Genomic DNA, 24,367 nt, shown 5'->3' on the forward strand with positions numbered 1-24,367 from the left:
CTTTCTAAAACTTTCATTAAGCATACAACCTCATCTTTTGTGTGATATACCCCAATTTATTAAACATTCCTAAGTTAAAATGAGATACCTTATAAAATTGACAAGTCTTTTGGTTGATTTACTTAGAATCTTATGTTTGAAGGGGAAATACACATACATAATTGTAAGAAATATATTGAATGACAGCATCTGAATTTATGTTCCATACTATCTGATGATCTTAAATGCAGGATAAGTCATTTGAAGTAAAATAGGTTGAGCCCTTGCTTTCAAAATCACCATGAGACTATCATGATTTTATAAATCACTAATGAAAAGACAAATCAGTTGTTACAATTACAAGTAAATGGTATGCTGAAGGAAACAATTTGCTAAATGTTTGTATGTGATTGATCTTATCTTTACCATATTTAGGAAACAGTCATGTTTCATGAGTCCTCAAAACTGTGTGACAAGAGAATGTAGTAGAGTGAGGCCAGAAGTCCTTACTGGTTCAAAGAACTTCGGGGAAACTGGGATAGAACATTTTACATTATAAGTAGAATCCTGGGAACCAGAGGTGAATACAAGTTTATCTGCAGAGCACCGCTGCAGGGCTGATCTGGGTCTGGAAGAAATGGATGAGAGCCACTGGATGAAATTCACTAATGCTAGACATCTGAGTCCTCTAGTAATGTATAAATATCCCAACTATTTTCTGTTGTCATCTCGTTCTTCTTTTTCTTTTATAATCTATATTTTAACTGGAACCTCAGCTCTGCAGTTTTGTTCTTTTGCTTGCTTCTATCACTTCCCTATGGCTCATCATCCTTACTGTGCCTTATTCTCCATTATCTTTGGTTCACTTCCACCTGGTCCTTCTTTTATTTATGGTTGTCACGTAGCGCATCTAATCGAGGTTTTTGTTTGTTTTCTTTTGTGATGAGCTTTGCACACCTGGTTGAGAAGCATATTTTCAATTGCATTTTTTTCTCACAACTGCTAACTTTGGGCTAAATGTATTTAAACTATTTCTAAAACCATTTCTTTTACAGATATTTGTGAATGAACTTTGCTAAGTATGGATTCAGGTGGTGGAAGTCTTGGATTGCACACAACAGACTCTAGAATGGCCCATACCATGATTATGCAGGATTTTGGTAAAGCATTTTCTTTGTTGTATTTCTTTTTCTTTTTAAAAAGTAAAAACATACTAAAAATCAAAAATAAATTGAGAAAGGGTAGAATTGCAATGAGAAATTGTTCTTTTACTAGGAAAACACATTTATAGAACTTATGCTCTTAAAAACAAGCTATGTGTCAGTTGTCTATTTAAAGTCATTTTTACAACTTATGGGAAGATTGAGGTAAGGAAACTTGGAATATAGTGGTGATATGTTACTGGAAATGAAAAACTCAACTTGCGTAAGTAACTATAATTATATCGCATTATGATAGTATTTATCAGTTCTCACACGTAGGAATATTTTGCCTTCCTAAAATACATTTTAAATTACATTGTTAGTAAAGCTAAACAAGGAAGTGTTTCCATCAATTCAGAGAAGTTAGATGTGATATAGTGATAGAAGCAAAATCATGTACTAGCTGATTATATTCTGATGCTATTTCCTCAGAAAGTTACTAATAGCATATAATTTTCTTTTTTTTAAAGAAAGACAAGACTCTCTACTTTCGTGGCTGTGTTTTTCAGTAACCTCTTAACAGTACTCATTTTGATGAAGATGCTAAGACTCCATGGACAGTCAGCAAAGAAACTGAGTAAGGGCAGGGTTGGTCTGAGTTATAGAAGAGATGGAGGTATCTGAAGTAATAAGAGGCAGGGATGGGATCATAAGAATTGAAGATAAGATTGAAGTGAGAGCAGAGAAAACAAATGGTACATTGGGATAAAAAGTAAACAAAAACATGAAGTAATATGGAGTTGTTGAAGCTGATATTAGTGATGGTGGACTAGAACTAGTGATGCTTTGCTCAACTAAGAAAATGCTGCTTCTGTTCGCAAACAATATGGTTGAATATATCTGGCCCCCTGTTAAGTCCACAGTAATGAGAATCAACTTGATTCTAGTCTTGGCAGTGCTACTAACCACCTATGCAAACTTGGGTAAATTACTGTATTCACTTTTATAATGAGGGGGTTGGACTAGATAACATTTAAGGTTCTCTCCAGTTCTAGGATTCTTTGTCATTTGATGAATAAAGTTGGGTAGATCAACACTGAATGTGGTAAGGATTGAGGTGACTCTGTATTAATTGATGAAATAGAAAGGAATCGTGGATTTATTCTTCTAAAAGATAAGTTGTGTTGATTATGGATAATTTAGAAATGATTTGGGGTAAAGAAAAAAGTATAGGAATAAATTCTAGAGGAAGGACAACAGGGCTACAGAGTTAGAGATTACAGGTGTCCTTATGAATTCTTTGAGAGTTGATAGTTTTTAGACTACAGGGACACTTGAATTTCAGTATGGTAAACAAGTTTTGGTTGAGATTTCAACTTTATTTTTTACCTTTTAGAGTAAGATATTTAAAAAATGGAAGTAATATATTATTTTCTCCATTTAATATAAAATATTACCTCTTCTGTAGCATTTGGTAAAGTGCCAGAACCCCCTTCACTCTTGAAGACATTGCCTATTAGCAAGCAAAGTGTGATTCCTTTCAAAGGATGAAAACAAAATATCTGATTGGTGCAGGTGAATATTTACTTGGCATTCCTCTTATCTTCCTTTCCATTGTTCTTCCTTAATGTCTTGAGGTTTAATTAATCCTTTATTAAATTAAATACTTTATTTCCTTTTAGTTGCTAGAGAAGTGGAACATGCATATTGACATATTTTTATATACATGCTTTTTCTTTATTTTTTATTGATATATATAATTCACATACCATACCATTCACCCATTTTAAAGTATGCAATTTAGTTATTTTTAGTATATTCACAGAACTGTACAACTATCACCATTACCTAATTTTCGAACATTTCATCATCCTAAAACAAACAAAAAAAACTCCCTCATACTCATTATAAGTCATTCTCCATCCTCTCCCCCATCACCAGCCCTAGGCAACAGCTCTTTTTGAATATGGATTTACCTATTCTGAACATTTCATATAAATGGAATCATACAATATTGTGTCTGGCTTCTTTCACTTAGCATGTTTTCAAGTGTCATCCATGTTGCAACATGTGTCAGTACTTCATTCCTTTTTATTGCCAAATGATATTCTGTTGTATGGGTTAACCAAATTTTGTTTATTCATTCATCAGTTGATAGACATTGGGGTTGCTGAAATATTTTTACTGCATTAGAACAATTTTGTATTAGGCCTAAATCTTTGTGTCTTGGACTGGAGTATGAGTGCCCTTGGAGGCACATGGCATTGTGCCAAAGCATTCCTAAAACCACAGGATAAACACACATCTTCTTGGATTCCCTTTCATTGGAATTGGGGAGAATACACATACACACATATTTGTCTGCACACAATTATAGTCACATAAATATGTTGTAGGCTACAAAGCAAAATTTTCATTCACTATCCCCAGTCTTTTTAGAAATAATAAAATAGAAAAGTTTGAGAACTACTTTCAGTTTTTAGTTGGTATTTTCATAGTATCATTTAAAGCTCTTTCTAAAATGAATTTAATACAGTAAATAAATCTTATTTATATTAGAAAAAGTTTAAAGCCACTGTTTTTTGTTATACACCTGTTCATGTTTCAACTGCCTAATAATATTTTTGGTTATTGTTTTTTTAAAGGATGTATTCTTTTTAATTCCATTTTTTATGCTCTTTTAAATTGAGGCATATAAATTGATAGCAACTAAATTGTTTTTACATTTTAGTAAGATTACATTTCTGAATTTCCAGTTAAATCAAGAATAACTAATATGGGGAATGCTCACATATTTGGGTTTAGGGGTGATGCTGACTTAAAATATGTTAGGTTCCCATTTGTCTTTGGTAGGTAGATTCCGAACTCTTAGAAGGAAGGAACTCTCTCAATATATTTTTTGATATGCAGTTCCAAGCACAACTTCATACATAAGTGTTTTCATTTTTGTGTGTGATATTTTTTGAAATGCAAAGGCGTCAAACACGTCTAACCCTAAAGAGACCTTCATTGGGAGCACTTTTGAAAATTTTAGCCCTGGTAACTTAGATATCTTCTGAAAGCAGCCCGCCTATATTTAGTTTATAAACCACCTGTTAAGCTTTCTAAATTCTAAAATTTCATTAGAAGTTAGATGCATTCCCTTTAAGTTTCTGCTAGCATCAAAATTTAGGTATTTGCAACCCCATAAATTGATGATATTTGTGAAACAGAGTTTAGCATACACAGATAGAGCTAGCCAAATAAGTATACTCTGTGGCACAAGATCTCTGAATTTTGTAAAGTTCATGGTTGGGAGTATGGGATTACTCCTATATAGATAATCTGAAACATTAATTCAGAATTTATTAGACCAATTTCTTTTGTAGGATATTTGAAACTTAAATATTTACAACCTTGTGCTTTATGTAATAACTTTGCTGGTGGTCCTTGGAGTCTGTGCCGTTGAACCTAATAGTTAAAAAGATTTTTAAAAGATTTTAATGCCACAAAAAGTCTGTGTTGCTTTGGAAATTAAATAGCAAAACAGCCTTAGATAGCGGTCTAAGACAGACCTAACAAATAACAAATTTTATGCTATCATTCTGGTGACGTTTCAGGTATTCACATTTAAATGCAATGACTTTAGTAAAATGGAGAATACTTTAAATCAGGACTTGGTTATTACTGATATCTGATTATCTAATTGATTTCCCATATTTTAAATGATTTATTTCTTATCATTTATAATTTCCTAAGTTAGTAAAATAAATTCTTGATGCCATTTAATGCTGCTTAATAAATTCTTTAAAACTTAAGTGAGTGACTATGTGATAGGTCTTTTTCCTCTTTCTGTCAAACTGTACTCCTCAGTATCATGGGGCATTGGTTCCAGGACCTCCTATGAATACCAAAATCTATGGATGCTTAAGCTCCCCAGTTGGCCCTCTGTATTCAAGGGTTCTGCACCCTCAGATTCAACCAACCATGGACCGAAAATACAGTCATTTTTGAATATATTCCTCTAGAAGTGCCTCACTTGGTTAATGCTATAATCTTTAATGCTATAAATCTCTTTAAAAAACAGTCTCTAGGGTAAATAAACTCTATTCTCTTCCTAGGCAGGTTTAAAAAAAAAAGTCAGTCTGGAGTCAATGAGTTCAGTTCCCAGCTTGGACCTTGGGCAAGCTTTAACCTCTCTAAACCATAATTCTCCATATTTAAAATGAGCATAATAACACGCACCTTGTGCAGTTATTCAGAGGATTAAATGAGATAATATGTATATAAATATTAGGTTTCTTGGTGCATAGTCAGCACAGTGAATATGGCTAGTGTATAGTTAAATAAATGACTTTGTTTAGAAATGCAATGTAATCTAACAGATGAACTGATAAAAGGAAAGAGCAAAATCTAATTGGAGACGTCTTGGATCTTAGTCTGAGAAACCTGCCAGTACCCTGTGGGGTACTCATCAATTCTTCGTCTAGGATCCTTGAGATCATTTGGTTCAGGGTAAACAAGCATATTTGGATTTATTTTGGTGTAGATCTGGTTTACTTTGACGTGTAAACTCCTACTAGAGGGTACGTTGAACTTAAAAACACTTATTCCATCTTCTTAGAATACACCCAAGCAGGTTAATCTGAACCTGGGCCAGAACTTGCATCATTCTATTTTTCCATCCTTCTGTCCTTCCCTGTGGTCTACTCTCAGGAACCAAACTAACCTCCAGCAATTCTCTAAAATAAATGGAATTTCCCATATTTTAAACCTTTTATTTGTGAAAAGATTTTTATGAAGTAGCAGTATTATTGTTTATATATGTAGAATTCAGTACTGTGAATTTTAGAGGCTTAATATTTATTTTTTTCTTGTGAAAAACCACATTTCCAGGCTTGCTGAATGCTAAATTTGAATCCCTACTCCCTCCCCATCTTTGAAATGGCCAGTGGAATAACAAATGAACAGAAAGTACTTATTTTATACATACTCCCTTTGACTACCAGTTTCCCAGAATTGTGGCTGTGTCATTTTGGTGTCGTTTGGTGGTTTTGGTGAGAGTGTGAGAATGGCGAGAAGGACTCTGGAGGTTTAAGAGGAAGATAATCCTAAGAGCTCTGTTGAAAGCTCAGCTTTCTCTTCTCACCTTATTCTTTGATGGGTTAGGGTATTGATGGTGTCCACTGGTCTCTTTCCTGTCTTATTAACTAACTGCCATAATGATTTGGTTAAAAATAGTGAAAATTGTATAACGAATGGGACTCTTTCAGTTACTACTTTATAGAAAGTGATCATTATGTGGAAAAGGCTTTTACTGGATTATTTCATGTAGATAATTTATTATAACCAGATTCACAAACTCTCTTAACTTGGTTACTATACCACCTCAAGGAGACAGAACTTAACAGAATTCCTCATAAAGAGATTTTATACTCATACAATATTTACAAGGTAGGTGGGAGCTGGTATTTACAATGCTGCCCAAGAAAAACATTAAAGCTTTTTTCCTGCAGATTTACTATTATCAAACCAGATCTTAGTCTAAGATGAGTAGGGTTTCTTCCCTGCCAAATCAGGTGTTGAAAGATGCCTTCCACTTTTGTATATAGTAATTCTTCTAAGTTAAACAAGTTCAGGGTCTTTCATGTTTACAATATCTATTTTATAATATAATATTTTATTAACTCATATAATTTAACATTAGTATCCTTTTATGTTTGTCCTTTTTATTTTAAATTTTTTGAAATAATTATAGACTCATAGGAAGTAGGAAAAAGTGGTACATAGGGTCCTGTGTACCCTTTACTCATCTTCCTTCAATGATGGCATCTTATATAAATTTAGTACAATATTAAAGCCAGGAAATTAACATTAGTGCATTACTGTTAAGTGGACTGCAGACCTCATTCAGTTTTTACCGTTTTTTACGTGCATTCGTGTGTGTATGTGTAAGTGTATATAGTTCTATGCAGTTTTATCCCACATATAGATTTGTGTAAAAGAACCATAAAGAAGATACAGAACTGTTCCATTACCATATATATATATGCTATCCCTGTGTATTCACACACACCCTCACCCTTGGCAACCACTAATCTGTTCTTCATTTCTATAGTTTTAAAATTATGAGAATATTATATAAATGGTTACATTTATACATTATATAGTATCATAACCTTTGGTGATGGGCTTTTTTATTTAACATAATTTACTGGAGATTCATTCAGGTTGTTGAATGTATTAATAGTTTGTTCCTATTTATTGCTGGGTGGTATTTCACAGTAAGGGTGTGCCAGAGTTAGTTTAACCAACCATTTACCTGCTGAAGGACATTTGGGTTGTTTCCAAGTTTTTGCTACTATAAGTAATAGCTACTATGAGCTGTTATGAGTATTCATGTACAGTTTTTTAGGTAAATATATGTTTTAATATTTCTGGGGAAAATGCCTTAGAGTACAGTTGTTGGGTGGTATGTAAGAAACTGTCAAACTATTTTTCAGGGTAGCTGCTGGAACTATTTTACATTTCTGCCAACAATGTGTGAGAGATCCAGTTTCTCCACATCCTCACCAGCCTGTGGTGTTATCACTTTATTTTTTTCTTTATTTTAGCTGTTTTTATTGGAATGTAGTTACATCTCATTATGGCTTTTATGTTCTACTTGAAAATAAAGCACGTTATTTATAAGGTCTTAATTTAGATTTTACTAACATTGTTTTCACCCACCTCTACCCTAATTCCTGGTTGGTGATCGTTTTTATTGCCCTTAAATTGTCAGTGATTTTAAAAAATGACATATTTGGCCAGGACTACTTAATATGTAAGAAATATATTATAGCATTTGATATATCAAATGCAGTACTTTTAATTAATAAAATAACTTTACCTTTTTTTGGATAATTGTTTGTATTATAGTGGCTGGAATGGCTGGTACTGCACATATCGATGGAGACCATATTGTTGTTTCAGTTCCTGAAGCTGTATTAGTTTCTGATGTTGTCACAGATGATGGGATAACTCTTGATCATGGCCTTGCAGCTGAAGTTGTCCATGGGCCTGATATCATCACAGAGACTGATGTAGTAACAGAAGGTGTGATTGTTCCTGAAGCCGTACTTGAAGCTGATGTTGCCATTGAAGACGATTTAGAGGAAGACGATGGTAATCACATCTTGACTTCCGAACTAATTACAGAAACCGTTAGGGTACCTGAGCAGGTTTTTGTGGCTGACCTTGTTACTGGTCCTGATGGACACTTAGAACATGTGGTCCAAGACTGTGTTTCAGGAGTTGACTCTCCCACAATGGTATCAGAGGAGGTTCTTGTAACTAATTCAGACACAGAAACTGTGATTCAAGCAGCTGGTGGTGTTCCTGGTTCTACAGTTACTATAAAAACCGAAGATGATGATGATGATGATGATGATGTCAAGAGCACTTCTGAAGACTACTTAATGATATCTTGTAAGTGAAACATAAAGTCCTTAATTACTCAAGAGATAGATTTATATAATCTGGAAAGGTTTTCTGGGATGGCGAATATATTCAATAAAAGTTGAGAGTGGGATCTTTTTGAATTTTTTTTTCAGATCTGTGTTGTCGAGATGCTTTTTTGAGTTTACTCATGTTTTTAATTTACTCAGTGAAAATAGATACCCAAAATTAAGTAAAATAATACAACTTATTAATATCTTAGAATACAAATATAGATTTGAAAACATTAACTAATACAAAATGTTAATGGTAAATATATATATGTTTCAAAATGGGAAAATTCTTTTGTGTAGTCACTGCTTTTTAATATGGCAGGCACTGGAGATGTCAATTCAGTTGTGCTTAGGAATTTAAGTGTAATATGTTAAATAATATATTAATTTTTAAATTAACTACTTGAAAAGTGAATCATAAACTCAGATCATTTTCTACAGTTCTTCCTGTGTTTATATTCTGTTTGTCTAAATATGTATGCATATATTCTGTGCAAAACTATTTAACATGTTTATTTTAGACTGCTTTGCATCTGAGTTTAGTCCACATTCAGGCCAAACCTCAAAAATTCTTTATCTTAGCAGATGGTTAGACTCTCCCACTTGTGCTAAGTAATTTGGAAATAATATAGGGTAACCGTTATCTGTCTCAAGTTGTGCCAGATGTGCTCTTCTTTAAAAATACTTAACACCCATAATATATTTATAGGTGATTATTTCCTTTATGCAACGCTTCACTGGGGCAGGGAATTTTCTTTATACTGAGCCAATATAACATATTTAAATCACATTTTACTTATAAAAATTGACTTTTTTTCAGGAACATATTTTTGTATAAAGCAAAATATCTTGATAGGGTCATGATGGGAGGTCTCATTTAAACCTCACCAATTTCAGGGGAAAAAGAGAAAAGTTAATATCTTTGTAATTTTTCAAAGTGTAACAGCTTTATTGAGACATAACTCACACCATACAATTCATTCATCTATTTAAAGTGTGCAAATCAGTGGTTTTAAATATATTCACAAGGCTGGCCTGTTAGCTCAGTTAGTTAGAGTGCAATGTTATAACACCAGGGTCAAAGGTTCAGATCCCCTTACTGGCCAGCCACCAAAAAATAAATAAATAAATATATTCACATAGTTGTACAGCCATCACCACAGTCAACTTTAGAACTTTTAATCACCTCAGAAAGAAACCGTATATGTACCTTTTAGCAGTTACCTGCCAGTCCATCCACTCCCAGATAATCACTAATCCAATTTCTGTCTCTGTAAGTTTACCTATCCTGGACATTTCATATAAATGGAATCATACAATATGTGGCCTTTTGTGTCTGGCTTCTTTCACTTAGCATAATGTTTCAAAGGTCATCCACATCTTAGAATGTATCAGTACTTCATTTCTTTTCTATTACTGAGTACTATTTCATTATATGGCTGTACCACATTTTGTTTACCCATTCATGCATTGATGGGCATTTGGGTTGTTTCCACTTTTTGGGTATTATGGATAATGCTTATATGAACATTTGTATGTAAGGTTTTGTGTAGGCATATTTTTTCAGTTCTCTTGGATATATACCTGAGAGTGGCATACCTTTGAAATTTATATGTGATTAATTTTTTTCCTACATCATGAAATATGGATCCTTTGCACATTGCCTGATCACATCCCTGTGGTACATCAGTATACTATATAGTTATGATATAATACCTATCATATAATTTTGGTAGATGTAACATAAGCGGGGTAAAGCAAAAAGCCTACTTAGCTTTAAAAAGGAATGTTACATTCCATGTTTTGCTAAAATGAAATTTTTATCAAATTGTGCCAGTAGACTATAAAAGAATACTGAATGTTACCAAACTTTGCAATGTTGGCAAACAATGCATCTTACCTTTTATATTTAGTGCCAGTAGAATTCTGTGGTGGATTTTATATTACCTGCTTATAGCTGGGTTGAGAAGCAGCACTGTGGGGTTTGAATATTGCATGTCTTGCAACAAGGAGAAAGTTAAGCTTGAATTTTAGGTATTTTAAGTATTATCTGCATTGAGAAGAGTCTTTGAGGATTTAATTCTAAAGTCAGTTGATTGCCTATTGCCTATTAACTCTTCGTTAACGTTACACCTTTTGCAGCAAAGGATATAGACTAGATCTTGGTCAAGTTGATGGTTTACCTCTTAAAACTGCAAACCAACTTTAATAAATTTATCATCTTCTCTGAACTTAAAATGCAAAACAAATTCAGTTAGTACATTTCAAAATTGTTCTTTCTGAGAAATGTAAGTAGAAAATAATGAATGCATTAAATGTAAAGTATAGACCTTAAGAAAAGGTAGAAATGGAATCAGAGAGAATAGCAACAGAAAATGGAATAAGAGAATACCAATAGTTGAAAAATATGTGTTTTTCATTTCATGAGCTTTAGTTTTGTGAATTATAGCTTTAATTCAGCTTATCCTAGAGGAAACTAGTATAGCAATATTTATCAAATGAGAGAGTTTTTATTATTTCATTAATTTACCATGAGTTATTCCAACCTAAGAAATTCATATTACGAGCATGTTTTTAGGTTTTTGTATATCCTGTGTTTGTTTTTCCAAGAATGAGACAGTACTTTTTTTCTGAAAACTCAGCTTGCCTCTTTTAATTTTCTATGATCTCATTATTTTATTCAATATATTTTAAGAGAAACTATTAAGCCAATATCAGATACTTCATCTTGTTTTCTCTCATTTTAATTTGTCTGATTGTCAAAAAAAAATTCCAAAAAATATAGTAGTAGAATTTGGGGCTATGATGGAATGAAAATATTTAGTCTGTTTATTTTGACCATTTGGGTGCTTGCTTTCATAGACACTATTCAAACTCTTAAATAGTACGAACTCATTTATATTTAATCACAGTGCTAAAGTAGCTTTGCAGTGTAAAAAGAATTTCTAAAATGTGTTGTTTCATACTATTTTGAAAGGCCAAAAGAATAATTCTGAGGTTGTATGTATCAAATTTGAAACTGAAGTAGGGAAATTCTGGACTTGGACTCATTCATATCTTCCTGAAATTTTTTTAAGAGTACTGAGTTAATAGTTTTTTGTTGCCAGTTTATTCTGTTTTTAATAGTTCTAAGATTGTTAAATGTACTCAGGGGCTTTGGAAATTTATGTTTCATATAGGGTACTGTGATATGTATAATAGGGAGGAGCAGATTTTCAATTTAGATTGCATTTCAGTTTTTTATAGGAACAAAATTGAAATAAAAATGGTAGGCATATAATGTTATGGTAATAAATTTGAATATTATTTATGGTAGGACAAAGTTTATTAATATAATCTATCCATTGCATAATGTATGCATAATATTCATGTGAAACTAAATGTTATCCTTAAAGACTGCATAGCAGAGAATCAAATTTTGTAAGGATACTTAAAATGTAAGTAATAGTGTCAAATATTGTTGCTTTACCTTTCTGTATGATTTTTTTTCATATGCACTGACATATCAGATTTTTAATAGGGAAAAAAAGATAGAAGAACCCAATTAGGTATTTCCTTTATAAATGATTTTAAAGTGAAGCACACATTGCCAAATCTAGAAGGTATAATTTCTGGTTTGAAGTTATTGTTCATTTACTCAACAAAAATTAGAGTATTTACTAAAATTTTATTTTATAATGATTTATAGAAGGCACTTTTAATAAAATCACTTAGGTATTCTCTGTGTTTACTAATTTTTAATCCTAGATCTCATATGTTAATTGGTTTTAGAAAGAACTGCTATATAATTTGGCACTGTTGTTTATGTGAGCTTATTTTATGAGTCATATGTATTTTATGTTCTTAATTTTTTGTTACTAATTTTGGTGTTAGGATTTAATTTAAAATGTTGAAAGTGATGGGAAACTAATCTTTTCCCAAGCCATTTTAATGAAAGCTATATGGTTGTTAAGTATTTCATATACATGTAAGTCGAAATCTCTGAATAGTTTTTTTATGTAATTGTGATCATGTGGTATTTCTGATGTGGCATACTGTTTTGTCATGAAATATAACACTTTGAATGGCTGCATAATAGGTCATCAAGGGTAGGTGGTTAATACATTATTTCACGTTGCAGTTATGCTTAACACCCACTAAATGTCAATGGTACTTTTTGACTGAAATAGTTTTCTTTTTATGTTTTACAGTGGATGATGTTGGAGAGAAATTAGAGCATATGGGGAATACACCATTAAAAATCGGCAGTGATGGTTCACAAGAAGATGTTAAAGAAGATGGGTTTGGTTCAGAAGTAATAAAAGTGTATATATTTAAAGCAGAGGCTGAAGATGATGTTGAAATAGGTATAAAGACTAATTTTAATTAATTGCTATAATAGTTAAGAATTAGAATTTAATTTTTATCTTTTCTAGAGCTTTCTAAATTTGTCCTCAAAGCACACATTTTTATATAGGTTTCTCTGGGGGTGGTATATTTTAAAAATTGTATATGAATATAAAGTAAGAATGTAGAATATGTCATTCTTAGATTCTTTAAAACATGCGTAGAATATTATGGCTAAAAATAAAACAAATGAGTGGAGAGGATTTCTTTTAGAGTAAGAGATTATAATGAGTGTTTAAGAGCATGGATTCCAGAGGCAGGCTGCTTCAGTTTTAATCCTAGTTCTGCCAGTTAGCTGAGCTACTTTAACCTCCTTCTGCCTCTGTTTCCTCATCTGTAAAATGGCCATAATGATAGTAAATACCTAATAGGGCTGTTGTGAGGATTAAATGGGTAAATATATATAAAAGATTTAGATAGTGCTTGGCATATAAGTGTGATGTGTTACCAATTGTTACTTCTCATTGGTAAGTGAAAATTTAAGGTGTAATTTTTATATGAAAATGTTCTTGGCACTTTGAAATTTATTTCAGAATTTTTTAAAAAGTATTTTTCTAAAGGAATATACTTCTTATTTATCCTCCTTATTAATTTGGAGAGTAATTCCATGATACATCTCTATTTTGATGTGTTTTAATTTTTCAGGTGGAACGGAAATTGTCACAGAGAGTGAATATACCAGTGGACATTCCGTAGCTGGAGTACTTGACCAGAGCCGAATGCAGCGGGAGAAGATGGTTTACATGGCAGTTAAAGATTCTTCTCAAGAAGAAGATGATATCAGTAAGAAAAAAGGGACACTGTAGTGACTAATGAGTAGCCATCATGCATTCTTTAAAAAAAATAAAAAAGCAATCTCAGAGATACAGGCACTATATAGGAACAAAGTTCAATAAGATAAGCCTGACCCTTCACTGTAAATTTGAAAGGGAAGGGTCCTTTTAACCATTCATGTGTATGTGTACTGTTCAAGTCAACAAATATGAAATACTGTATCTTAGATACTGTATTAGAAATACAGAGATGAGCAACGTACATTTCCTGCCTTCAGTGGAGCTCACAAATATTTAGAGAATTATTGAGTATTTATGTGTGTTGGTAGATATGTTGCACATATATAATCTCATTTACTTTTCATACTCATCTCTGAGGTAGGTGGCATTATCCCTGTTTTATGGAAGGGGAAAAAAGTTCAGGGGAAGTAATTTGCCAAAGATCATTCCAGTATTTAGTAGAGAAGGCCGGATTTGAATTCATATCTGTCTAACTCTACTGCCAGTGTTCTTTCTGTATGGCAGTAAGCATTGTTGGCCTCTCTGGATTTAGCAGTGGAAGAGCTAACTGGTTGTTCTTCTTGGTCACTGAGGGGATTAGTTGTGTAAGTATTCTTCCAAGCCAAGCTGCCAGGATCTTGATTTATTATGCTGTTGATGATATCCATGTAGTTGATACTTAAGGTTTCTTGGGCTGAGTACCACAGGGTGAAAAAAAAAAATCTTCAGGTTTTCTTTCCTACCATGCCATATGTTTCCTTATGAAGAAATATTACTCTCTGCTTAGTTTCTCCTCACCTCAGTATAGGAATGAAATTCTTCACTAAGACTACTTCCATGTTTTTACCATGCTGAGAAAAATACTACTTTGTTTTGCCCTAGGAGGGCAAGAGCCTCTATTTCACTGTATTACCTTGACAATACTGGACTTCACCTATGCGGCACTCTGATGCCTACCTACTCCTCAAGTTTCCTTCCCTAGAAGCCATGGGGAGCTAAATTCCACCCCCAAACATGAGTACTAAATCACAGCTGAAAATATCAAAACAAATGAGTGGAGAAGATTTGGATGGAGAGGAAAAAATTCCAACAAAATAATTTCTATTTGGTCTCTAAGTTCTCTTTTTATTTTTCATTCATTGGTTAGGAAAAAGGGACGCAGTAGGAGGTGGGAGACTGAAGCTTAGGTTAGGTGATAACAGAATTCTGTGGGGATGTGGGGAACTTTGACCAGTGTCACTTTCTGGTTAACGGAGAGAGGAGAAACTTGGGAGAAGAGGGACACTTTTTCCCCACATTTTTTCCACATTTCTCCTAGAGTGAGTACAAAATCCCAGTATGTGAATCAAAGGAGAAGTATAAATTCAAACCAATTTTCTATTTAACAGGTTAAATGTAAGGAGATTATTTCACATAAAGTATATTAAGTGCCTTTCTAGGTTTAAATATTTTTACTGCAGTATTATTTTTTTTAAGTGAGCCTCACTTAATGCTTTTTCTCCTCAATAGAGACTTAATATCCAGTCTCTTGAAGGGTGTCCACATACTCTTGAGCACCAGCATTTTTTATACACACACAGACACACACACACACACACACACACACACACACACACACAGACTATATGAGGGTACTTCAAAAAGTTCATGGGAAAATAGAATTAAAAGATAATGTGAATCTTTCCATGAACTTTTTGAAGTATCCTTGCATATAATTTTAATAATATTTTTCAAATTTTTACACTTATTAGTATTTTTGACTATTTTTCATTACGTGTATAGTTATATAGTATGTTATGTGGGATAGCATAGACTACTTTCTAGTACTGTTTCTAAGGGAAATACTTTCTGAGTTTCAAAGAACCATCAGGCAAATTTATGGAATACAACCAGGCATTACAAATTTATAAAAAGGGTTGTATTCCATAAATTTTGAGCACACATGTTTCATATAATTAAAAAGCCATTTTCATGGAACTTGATTCTAAGAGAAGATTAAGAATTTTGGTAAATGATTGTCTCCTAGTGGCACTATCCTCCAAAAGTGCCTAATACAAATTTAAATTAAATTTATGAATTTTTTAATTAACCAAATTGATATCCTGAAAGTTGGAAAATTTTAATTGTTTGGAATTTTTACCCATTTATTAAATATTTGGGGTTATAAACAGGAATTATTTCTAAAATTTAGGTTGCGCTGAAATAGCAGATGAAGTTTACATGGAAGTCATTGTAGGGGAAGAGGAAGGAACTTCTCTCCCTGAGATTCAGCTTGAGGACTCTGATGTTAATAAAACAGTTGTCCCTGTTGTCTGGGCTGCGGCATATGGTAGGACACTGGCATTTTTTCACCTGATAAAGTACATAACATGTATCTAATCAGCCTTTTGGCCATTAAATATGCTGTGCTAATGCCACCATGAGTTGGCTAATGTAAAATGTTTTGCTGTGGACTAATTCATCTCTAGTTACTTTACATGATTTTTCTACCACATATCTTGTATTATTTAAGATGAACCTTGCTTAATGCATTGTGTTTTTCAGTAGGATCTATTTTAAATCCTACCTGTGTAAGTGAGCGCCATTACAATTTTATTTTTCTAAAATAGAAATTTTTTTGAAAATCGATCCTTCCCCTTCTGGAAAAACTCATTTTATTTATTAGCACTACAAATAATAAGATTTTGAGGTTTTGAAAAGAAACAGAAACCCAGGTGTGCTCTTTTAGGAAGTATTGTAATAGAACGTACATTTATCAAGTTATTTTTTTCCCTTTTTGTCTATTTTATCTCATTCTTATGTAATAAACAAGAAGGTCCAAATATACTCTTTATTTTGAAAAATTATGTTGTTCAAATGTATTAATTTTTCTAAACTTGGTTCTTCCAAAGATTCATTCATTCAGCAGTCATTTATTGAGCATCTTCAATGTTGGGGGTACTCTGCAGAAATATCTACCTAGTTTTCATTTAAAAGTAAAACTGTTCTAGATGTTAGCAATTCCAAGGATGCTGACAGCAGCCCTTATTTTCAGTGTCTAAAATGATCTAATCTATGGGAGCAGAAGAATTCAACAAAAATTCTTTTAAATCCGAGGAATGGTGGGCAAAGTAAGATTTTGTAGAATAAGTTGTGATCCACTAGTAATCATAATCAGCATATCAGTTTTTACTTAGTCTTTTTTTTTCTTTAGGAGATGAAAGAAGAGTTTCCCGAAGGTATGAAGATTGTCACGCATCAGGTGAGAGAGCACTGTACTGTATATAAGATATAAGTTAAATATCTGGCTTTGGATATGGCTTGGTAAGTGAAGAATAGTTTGTGTCTACAGACACATTTTTTGGACTCTTACTTTCCTGGTCATACCTAATCTAGTTAATTACATTGGCATTTGCTTCTTTGGGGAATTGATTCATTTATGTGTGGACATAATGTGTGTTAATCTGTGAATGGAGTTCATTTTAGATTTTCCTCAAGATATGAAGTGTCAGGCAGTTTACCACATGGGTCATAAAACGTTTCCATGGAAAAGAAATTATAAAATAGAAATTATTTGGACAGGAAAGTAAAAATTATTCACTATATAAACCACTTATTAATGTCTTTCTTGTGGTGGAGCTGTTTTCTTAATTTCCATGGCAAGCACTGGATTTATATGTAACTGTTATGTAAAACCCATGTGCCAGCTTATTTTTTTAAAAATTTTAATACACTTTATAGTTTATTCCATGGTTGATTTTTTTTTTTCTTAAGCAAGGAGACTTTTTCTCATGATAAAGTATCTGATTGTTTCTACCCTTGGGAAGTATTTTGGCTCTCTAAACTTAAAAGTAGATTTCAGTGAAATTGAAATTGATGAGAGGCATATATCACAGGGTATAAGCTAACCCGACAGCATTGTAGGTCTACATTTTTAAACTAAATTGCATAACACCACAACAGATTTGTGAGAACCGGCATTTTATTAAGTACTTTATTCTGTATGCACTAATCCCACTAAATTGCAGTAAATTGCCTGCCTACCACATCTATGTTTAACCCTAAAATCAATCTTAATACTTAATACTTAACATGAGGGTACTTCAAAAAGTTTTTGGAAAAATAGAATTAAAAGATTATATGAATCTTTCCATGAACTTTTTCAAGTGTCCTCATATTCTTCACATCAAGTACACTATTCTCGAGCATATATATGAGGGATCTGTTGTTTTGTATGCATTACACATAGTTGCCATGACTATATTGGTTCACTGATATAGCTGTATTTCTTGCTAAATCCCTTTAATTTCTCATCAGCCTTCATTATTGAGAAATTAATCTGATGCCAAGATTTTGTTTAGGGTCTTACAATTCAGTTTCTTACATTACATTCATCTTTTCAGTTTATTTCTTTAGGATGATCAAATTGAGATTTTAAAACTAATTTCACCTGATATCTTATACAAAGTGTTTACATGTGCACGTCTGTGTGTGTGTGTGTGTGTGTGTGTGTGTGTGTGTGAAAGAGAGAGAGAGAGCAGAGAGAGAAGAGAAGAGAAAAGAAGAGAGTAAGATGGGTATACTTTGTGAAATTTTACCAAAATGGCAACTTGGTGCCATCTCTGTGTGTGTGTGTGTGTGTGTGTGTGTGTGTGTGTGTGTGTGTGTGAGAAAGAGAGAGAGAGAGCAGAGAGAGAAGAGAAGAGAAAAGAAGAGAATAAGATGGGTATACTTTGTGAAATTTTACCAAAATGGCAACTTGGTGCCATGTCATCTGTAGTAATTCATCTAAAAAAACCAAAAAAGTATAAATAGATGTAGGTTAATGGTGTATTGATTTTTTTCCCAGGAAATACTTTGGATTCAACATTAGAAAACAGAAGTAGTACAGCAGCACAGTACCTTCAAATTTGTGATAGCATTAATGCGAATAAAGTACTTAAACAAAAAGCCAAGAAGAGGAGAAGGGGAGAAACCAGGCAGTGGCAAACAGGTAAATTAATCTATGAATATTATAATAATTTGAGATGTGGAAGTCCTTTTTTTTATAACCAAAGAAAAAAATCAGTTGTTTGCAGGGTAGACCTACTCTCCATGTACCTGTTTGTGTATGATATCGATAACTTTTTTTATAGTGTGTGACTGAAACTAAGTAAAACTATGCTTGTTTGCTCTTTATTCAAAAGATATTTTAGAAGAGAATTTTCAGGTTGTTTTAACAATAAAGGGTGTCTCTTTTTCAAAGTATACATGATATAGCATTTTGGTACATGAGTAGTCTTTAGTAGAGTGTCACTCATTACTATTTAGTGAGCTACTTTACCATAAATTTTTTTTAATGTGCATTTTTATCTTGCAGGATTTTATTCATCTAGTATAGTTTTCACATAGTGAATGTCAACTAATTTTGGCACCTTTGCTGTAATATCCTTTAAAAAGTCTGACCAAATGTCACAACTTCCTTTTTTTTTCATCTAGCTGTTATAATAGGTCCTGACGGACAGCCCCTGACAGTATACCCTTGCCATATTTGCACAAAAAAGTTTAAATCCAGGGGATTCTTAAAAAGACACATGAAGAATCATCCTGATCATTTGATGAGAAAAAAATATCAGTGTACAGATTGTGACTTTACAACTAACAAGAAAGTGAGTTTCCATAACCACTTAGAAAGCCATAAGCTTATAAACAAAGTTGACAAAACCCATGAATTTACAGAATACACACGAAGATACAGAGAGGCTAGCCCACTGAGTTCAAATAAACTTATTTTAAGAGACAAGGAGCCGAAGATGCACAAGTGTAAATACTGTGACTATGAAACTGCAGAACAAGGACTGTTGAACAGACATTTACTGGCTGTTCACAGCAAGAATTTTCCTCATGTTTGTGTTGAGTGCGGGAAGGGTTTTCGACATCCTTCTGAACTCAAGAAACATATGAGAACCCATACTGGTGAGAAGCCATATCAGTGTCAGTACTGTGTCTTCAGGTGTGCAGATCAGTCAAATTTGAAAACTCACATTAAATCTAAGCATGGTAACAATTTGCCATATAAATGTGAGCATTGTCCCCAAGCATTTGGTGATGAGAGAGAGCTTCAACGCCATCTGGATTTGTTTCAAGGACATAAGACACACCAGTGTCCTCATTGTGACCATAAGAGCACCAACTCAAGTGACCTTAAGAGGCACATCATATCAGTTCATACTAAGGATTTTCCTCACAAATGTGAGGTCTGTGATAAAGGTTTCCATCGTCCTTCTGAGCTCAAAAAGCATAGTGATATCCATAAGGGTAGGAAGATTCATCAGTGTAGGCACTGTGACTTTAAAACATCAGATCCATTTATTCTTAGTGGTCATATCCTTTCAGTTCATACTAAGGATCAGTCATTGAAGTGTAAAAGGTGCAAGAGAGGGTTCAGACAACAAAATGAGCTCAAAAAGCATATGAAGACCCATACTGGAAGGAAGATTTACCAATGTGAGTATTGTGAATACAGCACTACAGATGCATCTGGCTTTAAACGACATGTGATATCAATACATACAAAAGACTATCCACACAGATGTGAATTCTGCAAGAAGGGATTCCGAAGACCATCAGAAAAAAATCAGCATATTATGAGGCACCACAAGGAGGCTCTTATGTAATAAGATCAATATAGCAAAAGAAGCTATTTAGAAAATATGATATGCTACTTGGGAGAAAAATCTCACTAACTGTTTCATCTGGTTTCAAAGCTTGATATTAAACCATAACTTTACATTCTTTGTATTAAAGATCTTAAAATATTTGAATTGACAGGGGATCTCGTAGCCCTTTGAAAATTACTTAAAGAATTTAAGAAGCACCATGCAATGGTTGAAGAAAAACTTCTTAAGTGTCTATTTAATAGTATTATATGCGTAATTAAACTACAGAGGGGAAAAGCAAAGACAAATACTTTATTTGGCTGATCATGTTAGAGACAAATGTTTCTGAAAAGAGAATACATAGTTGAAGAGTTTAGCAATGCTTTGCTATAACAAGCAAGCCTCACTTTTATGCAATTTTACAAATGGGGTGGGGAAATAAAGTACAGTCATCCATCAGTCACTTAGTCATTGAGCCTTTTATATTGTACCTGGACATTGAATTCCAGAAATGGCAAAAGTTTTGTGTATTCATTAAAGGAAATTTTACTGGAAAACAGGTTAGATTAATTCAGTAGTATTTAAAAAAAAGAATTTCAGAGCTGCTAATATTTTATCACAGGATAGGATGTTTAAAATATAGCATTCTGTGCTGAAATCTAAGGTTAAGTCTAAGGATTAAAGTTCCCTTTTTTCTGATGTTCAAGTTGATTGTTGTTTTGGTATGGCATATATGACAAAAGTGAGTCAAATATGGCTTTCTAAAATGGATGCAATGGTAGTGTTACAAACAAACTCAGCACTATATTTCTTAATGATCTAAAGATTAAATTGAGAGAACACAGTTTTCTTAAATATTATAACGTTTAGAGTTTTTTTTTTTTTTTTTTTGGACAGTCTTAGCAAGTATGATTGTTCTAGTCTTACTTGCTCTAATGTTTTAAGGTGCAATTTTATGCCATTATTGAAATTTTTGATTTTTAAAATCTATGTACCATATTATTAACATGCATTTTCAATGTGAGGCAGTATTTATGCAGTATTTAACAGAACAATATGCTGCCAATAGACTTTGGAGGTGGATATTCAGTTTACAGTGTATAAACTTAAAATATGCATCCCTTTAACAACGCTTTGTGTTAGCATGCTGCAAATCAAAATGGCGCTTAATATTAAAAGCTGGTTTAGGGAAATTTAATGAAAATCCTGTTCATAAATGTAACGCATATAATGTGTACTTTTAAGTTTTAGTTGCTTCATGTCTACATTCAGCTATTCAATATAATTAAAATGTAATTTAACTTCATGCTGTATCGTGGCTTTGTGTTTCAAATAATGTTCACCTTTCCGTTTTTGCACCAGATAAGAATCAGTTCCTTAAGAATAAATTTTTTATCTTTCTTAACTTCAGAATATTAAATTTGGAAAATCTAAAATTGTGTGTTATGTGGCTGTAAATGATGTACACGCTGTAAAATAAGATCGTCACTGTTACGTGGGATTATTATTTCTAAATGTTACTCATTGAAATGAGCATACAATAAAAAGCATTTATTGCACTCCATGGTTTTATGAGTTTTTTTAAAGTTGTGTTGTAATGTTTATTCTTTATTAAAAGGCTTTTCACTTTAAATTTCTCTCAGGAAGTTCGGTCCTTTTTCTAATGTCTTGAATTTAGTGCATTAACAGCGTGAACTAAGAATTTAAACAATTATGATGACTACGTTATGCTTATTCAAGAATGTATTTATTTGCTAAAACCATGATAAATACTATAAATAAAGGTGCCCATTTTAAGACCTGAGATCTAATACTCTTCACTTGCTTAAATGACACAATCCTGAGAAATGAATACATCTAATTATGTTCCCAATGTACATTAAAAAGGAAAAAAATTTGATTCATGTATTTGGGAAAAATTTCTGCAAATGAGCATAAAAATAACTTGCTATATTCAAATAAGTCAGCATTTAATAGAATTCATGTTCCTAGATATACAGTACTATTAGTTAAGACTCTGTCAATTTGGTTATTAATTATTCTTTAATAATCATTAACAGAAAATGGAGAATTCTGTTAGCCTTGCATGTTAATAAACCAGTGGTTCTCGAATTTAATGTGTATAATAGTTCCCCTAGGGAATTTGTTAAAATGTATATTCTTATTGAGTAGGTGTGGAGTAGTGCCTACAATTCTGCATTTCTAGCAAGCTCCTATGTGTTGCCACCATATGAGTAATAAAGTGTTAGACAAAAGCACCCTGTGCAATTCTGGCATGCTTTGGAAACTTTGCTTAAACAGATAGCTCTGGATGAGTAGATAGAAGCAATCCTTTCTGAGGATATGACATTTGACCTGAGACGTAAGTGGCTAGAAGGAATCAGTCATATGAAGATCTTGTGGAAAAGCAAGGCAGAGAAACCTGCAAATACGAAAGTGGACAAGCTTTGGCTGGACAATGGTGAGCAAGAGGGACTGAGAAGAGATGAAACCTTTGAGCAGTTTGAAGTGGAAAGCCATGGGGGGTGTGGTGTTTAAAAAAGGGAGTAATGTGATATTTACATTCTGAAGATCACTTTGGAGGCTGTATGAGGAATGTGTCATTAAAGAGCTGAGGGAAGCAGAGAGCATGTTAAGAGATTATTTCAGTTGCTCATGGTTACAGTGGAGCTTGAGGAAAGTAGATGGATTTTCATTCACTTATAAACTAGGCCTAGAAAACCTCAGCCCAGGTAGAACAGATAGGAATTCAGCCTATGTTACAAACAGACTGTCTTAGAAAAAAAAAAAAGAAAAACACAGATTTTACTGGCGCAAGGCTGCCCTATATGCCAAAACAGATTCCACCTAAAACGTAGATCTGCAGGTTAAAGCACTGTCACAAGAAGGAGAAAAATTTGGAAATTACTGAAAAATCATTTTCCCCAAACAGTTCAAGGCTGTTATGTGCACATGGGTTTGTCTGATTGTCACTTCTCCTAAATGGCCTATACCGTGATGGAGAGGAAAGTATTTGGGAATTGTCATCCAGGTAGGGTTCTTATCTGCAACATATATATGTTGAATATATGCGCGCGCGCGCGCGTGTGTGTGTATCTTTAATTGCAGAAAACCACATACAAAAGTAGAAGAATATAATCCCCTATATATCCATCATCTACCTTCAACAGTTACCACTTTATGGCCAATCTTGTTTCATTCATATTCTTCCTCACTCCATTTACCCCTTATTGGTAAACTTTGATGCTTCCTTCCTCCCCATTTGTTTAATTTGAAGCAAATACCAGACATCTTTTTAAGAATTTTTGAAGAAGTATAGCACAGTTCTTAATAGGCTTACTTCCAGGAGGAAAAATGACTCTTCTCCCATGAAGACAGAAGAACAAAAGAACTGTCTTGTTCAGATCTTTCTACTTCTCCTTGTGAACAAAGAATAAGCTGGCTAAGCTTGGAAATCTGTCCAATAAGATTTTTAGAACTAATAAGGCTTCATTTAGAGAAAACACAGGACTGGATTAGAACCCTAGAATATCATTGGATTAAAGAATCTTCCTAATTTCCCAACTTTGCTCAGCTCCACCCTATTCCATTAGCTTGTAAATTCGGAACTGGTTGAGAAAGGTCTCTTAGAGCCTTGGGTCCTAGATAAGAACTGGATATTGTTATCAGCAATCTAGTTGCCCTGCAGAAGAAATTGACTAATTTGTAAGTTCAAGGCTCTAGTACTAGATAGTCCAAACTAAAAAAGTTTCACCTGCCTGTTCCAGTTGTTATACGTTTCTCTTTGAGTATTACCCAAGTAACTACTCCAGAGAGAACTCTGCTCCATTTTAAAATCTGGACCGCCTGACAGTATTAACACTATCCCATTTAACCCATAATGTAAGTCTTAGTCACCTCCCATCTGATTCCAAAACCTTGTCATCCTAGATTCCAACACCACCCAGCCATCAGAGCATGGCTAGCTCATCAGACCCTTTTAGAGAACTACATCAAAAACC

The 24,367-nt window shown here is 33.2% G+C and overlaps 1 protein-coding gene across 3 annotated transcripts; it reads left to right on the forward strand.

Moving 5' to 3' along the window:
* Positions 1-1,060: 1,060 nt before the first annotated feature.
* ZNF711 (zinc finger protein 711) lies at positions 1,061-20,384 on the forward strand. 3 transcript variants are annotated; one of them, XM_063083817.1, is made up of 8 exons: positions 1,061-1,139; positions 8,019-8,567; positions 12,781-12,936; positions 13,622-13,759; positions 15,941-16,078; positions 16,943-16,990; positions 18,578-18,721; positions 19,207-20,384. In XM_063083817.1, the coding sequence occupies exons 1-8, from the start codon at positions 1,061-1,063 to the stop codon at positions 20,382-20,384; spliced, it is 2,430 nt and encodes an 809-aa protein (XP_062939887.1). The 3 variants fall into 3 exon arrangements, with proteins under 3 accessions (XP_062939887.1, XP_062939888.1, XP_062939889.1); XM_063083818.1 differs by lacking the exon at positions 15,941-16,078; XM_063083819.1 differs by lacking the exons at positions 15,941-16,078; positions 16,943-16,990.
* The last annotated feature ends 3,983 nt before the right edge of the window (positions 20,385-24,367 follow it).

This window comes from Cynocephalus volans, chromosome X (assembly GCF_027409185.1).
Source record: "Cynocephalus volans isolate mCynVol1 chromosome X, mCynVol1.pri, whole genome shotgun sequence".
NCBI classification, from domain to species: Eukaryota; Metazoa; Chordata; class Mammalia; order Dermoptera; family Cynocephalidae; genus Cynocephalus; species Cynocephalus volans.

Bases quoted from the DNA above. Each gene is read 5' to 3' on its own strand.
- ZNF711 (XM_063083817.1), top strand. From the start codon at position 1,061: ATGGATTCAGGTGGTGGAAGTCTTGGATTGCACACAACAGACTCTAGA. The intron at 1,140-8,018 runs GTAAAGCATTTT...TTTGTATTATAG, and splicing joins CATGATTATGCAGGATTTTG to TGGCTGGAATGGCTGGTACT. The intron at 13,760-15,940 runs GTAAGAAAAAAG...TCTAAAATTTAG, and splicing joins TCAAGAAGAAGATGATATCA to GTTGCGCTGAAATAGCAGAT.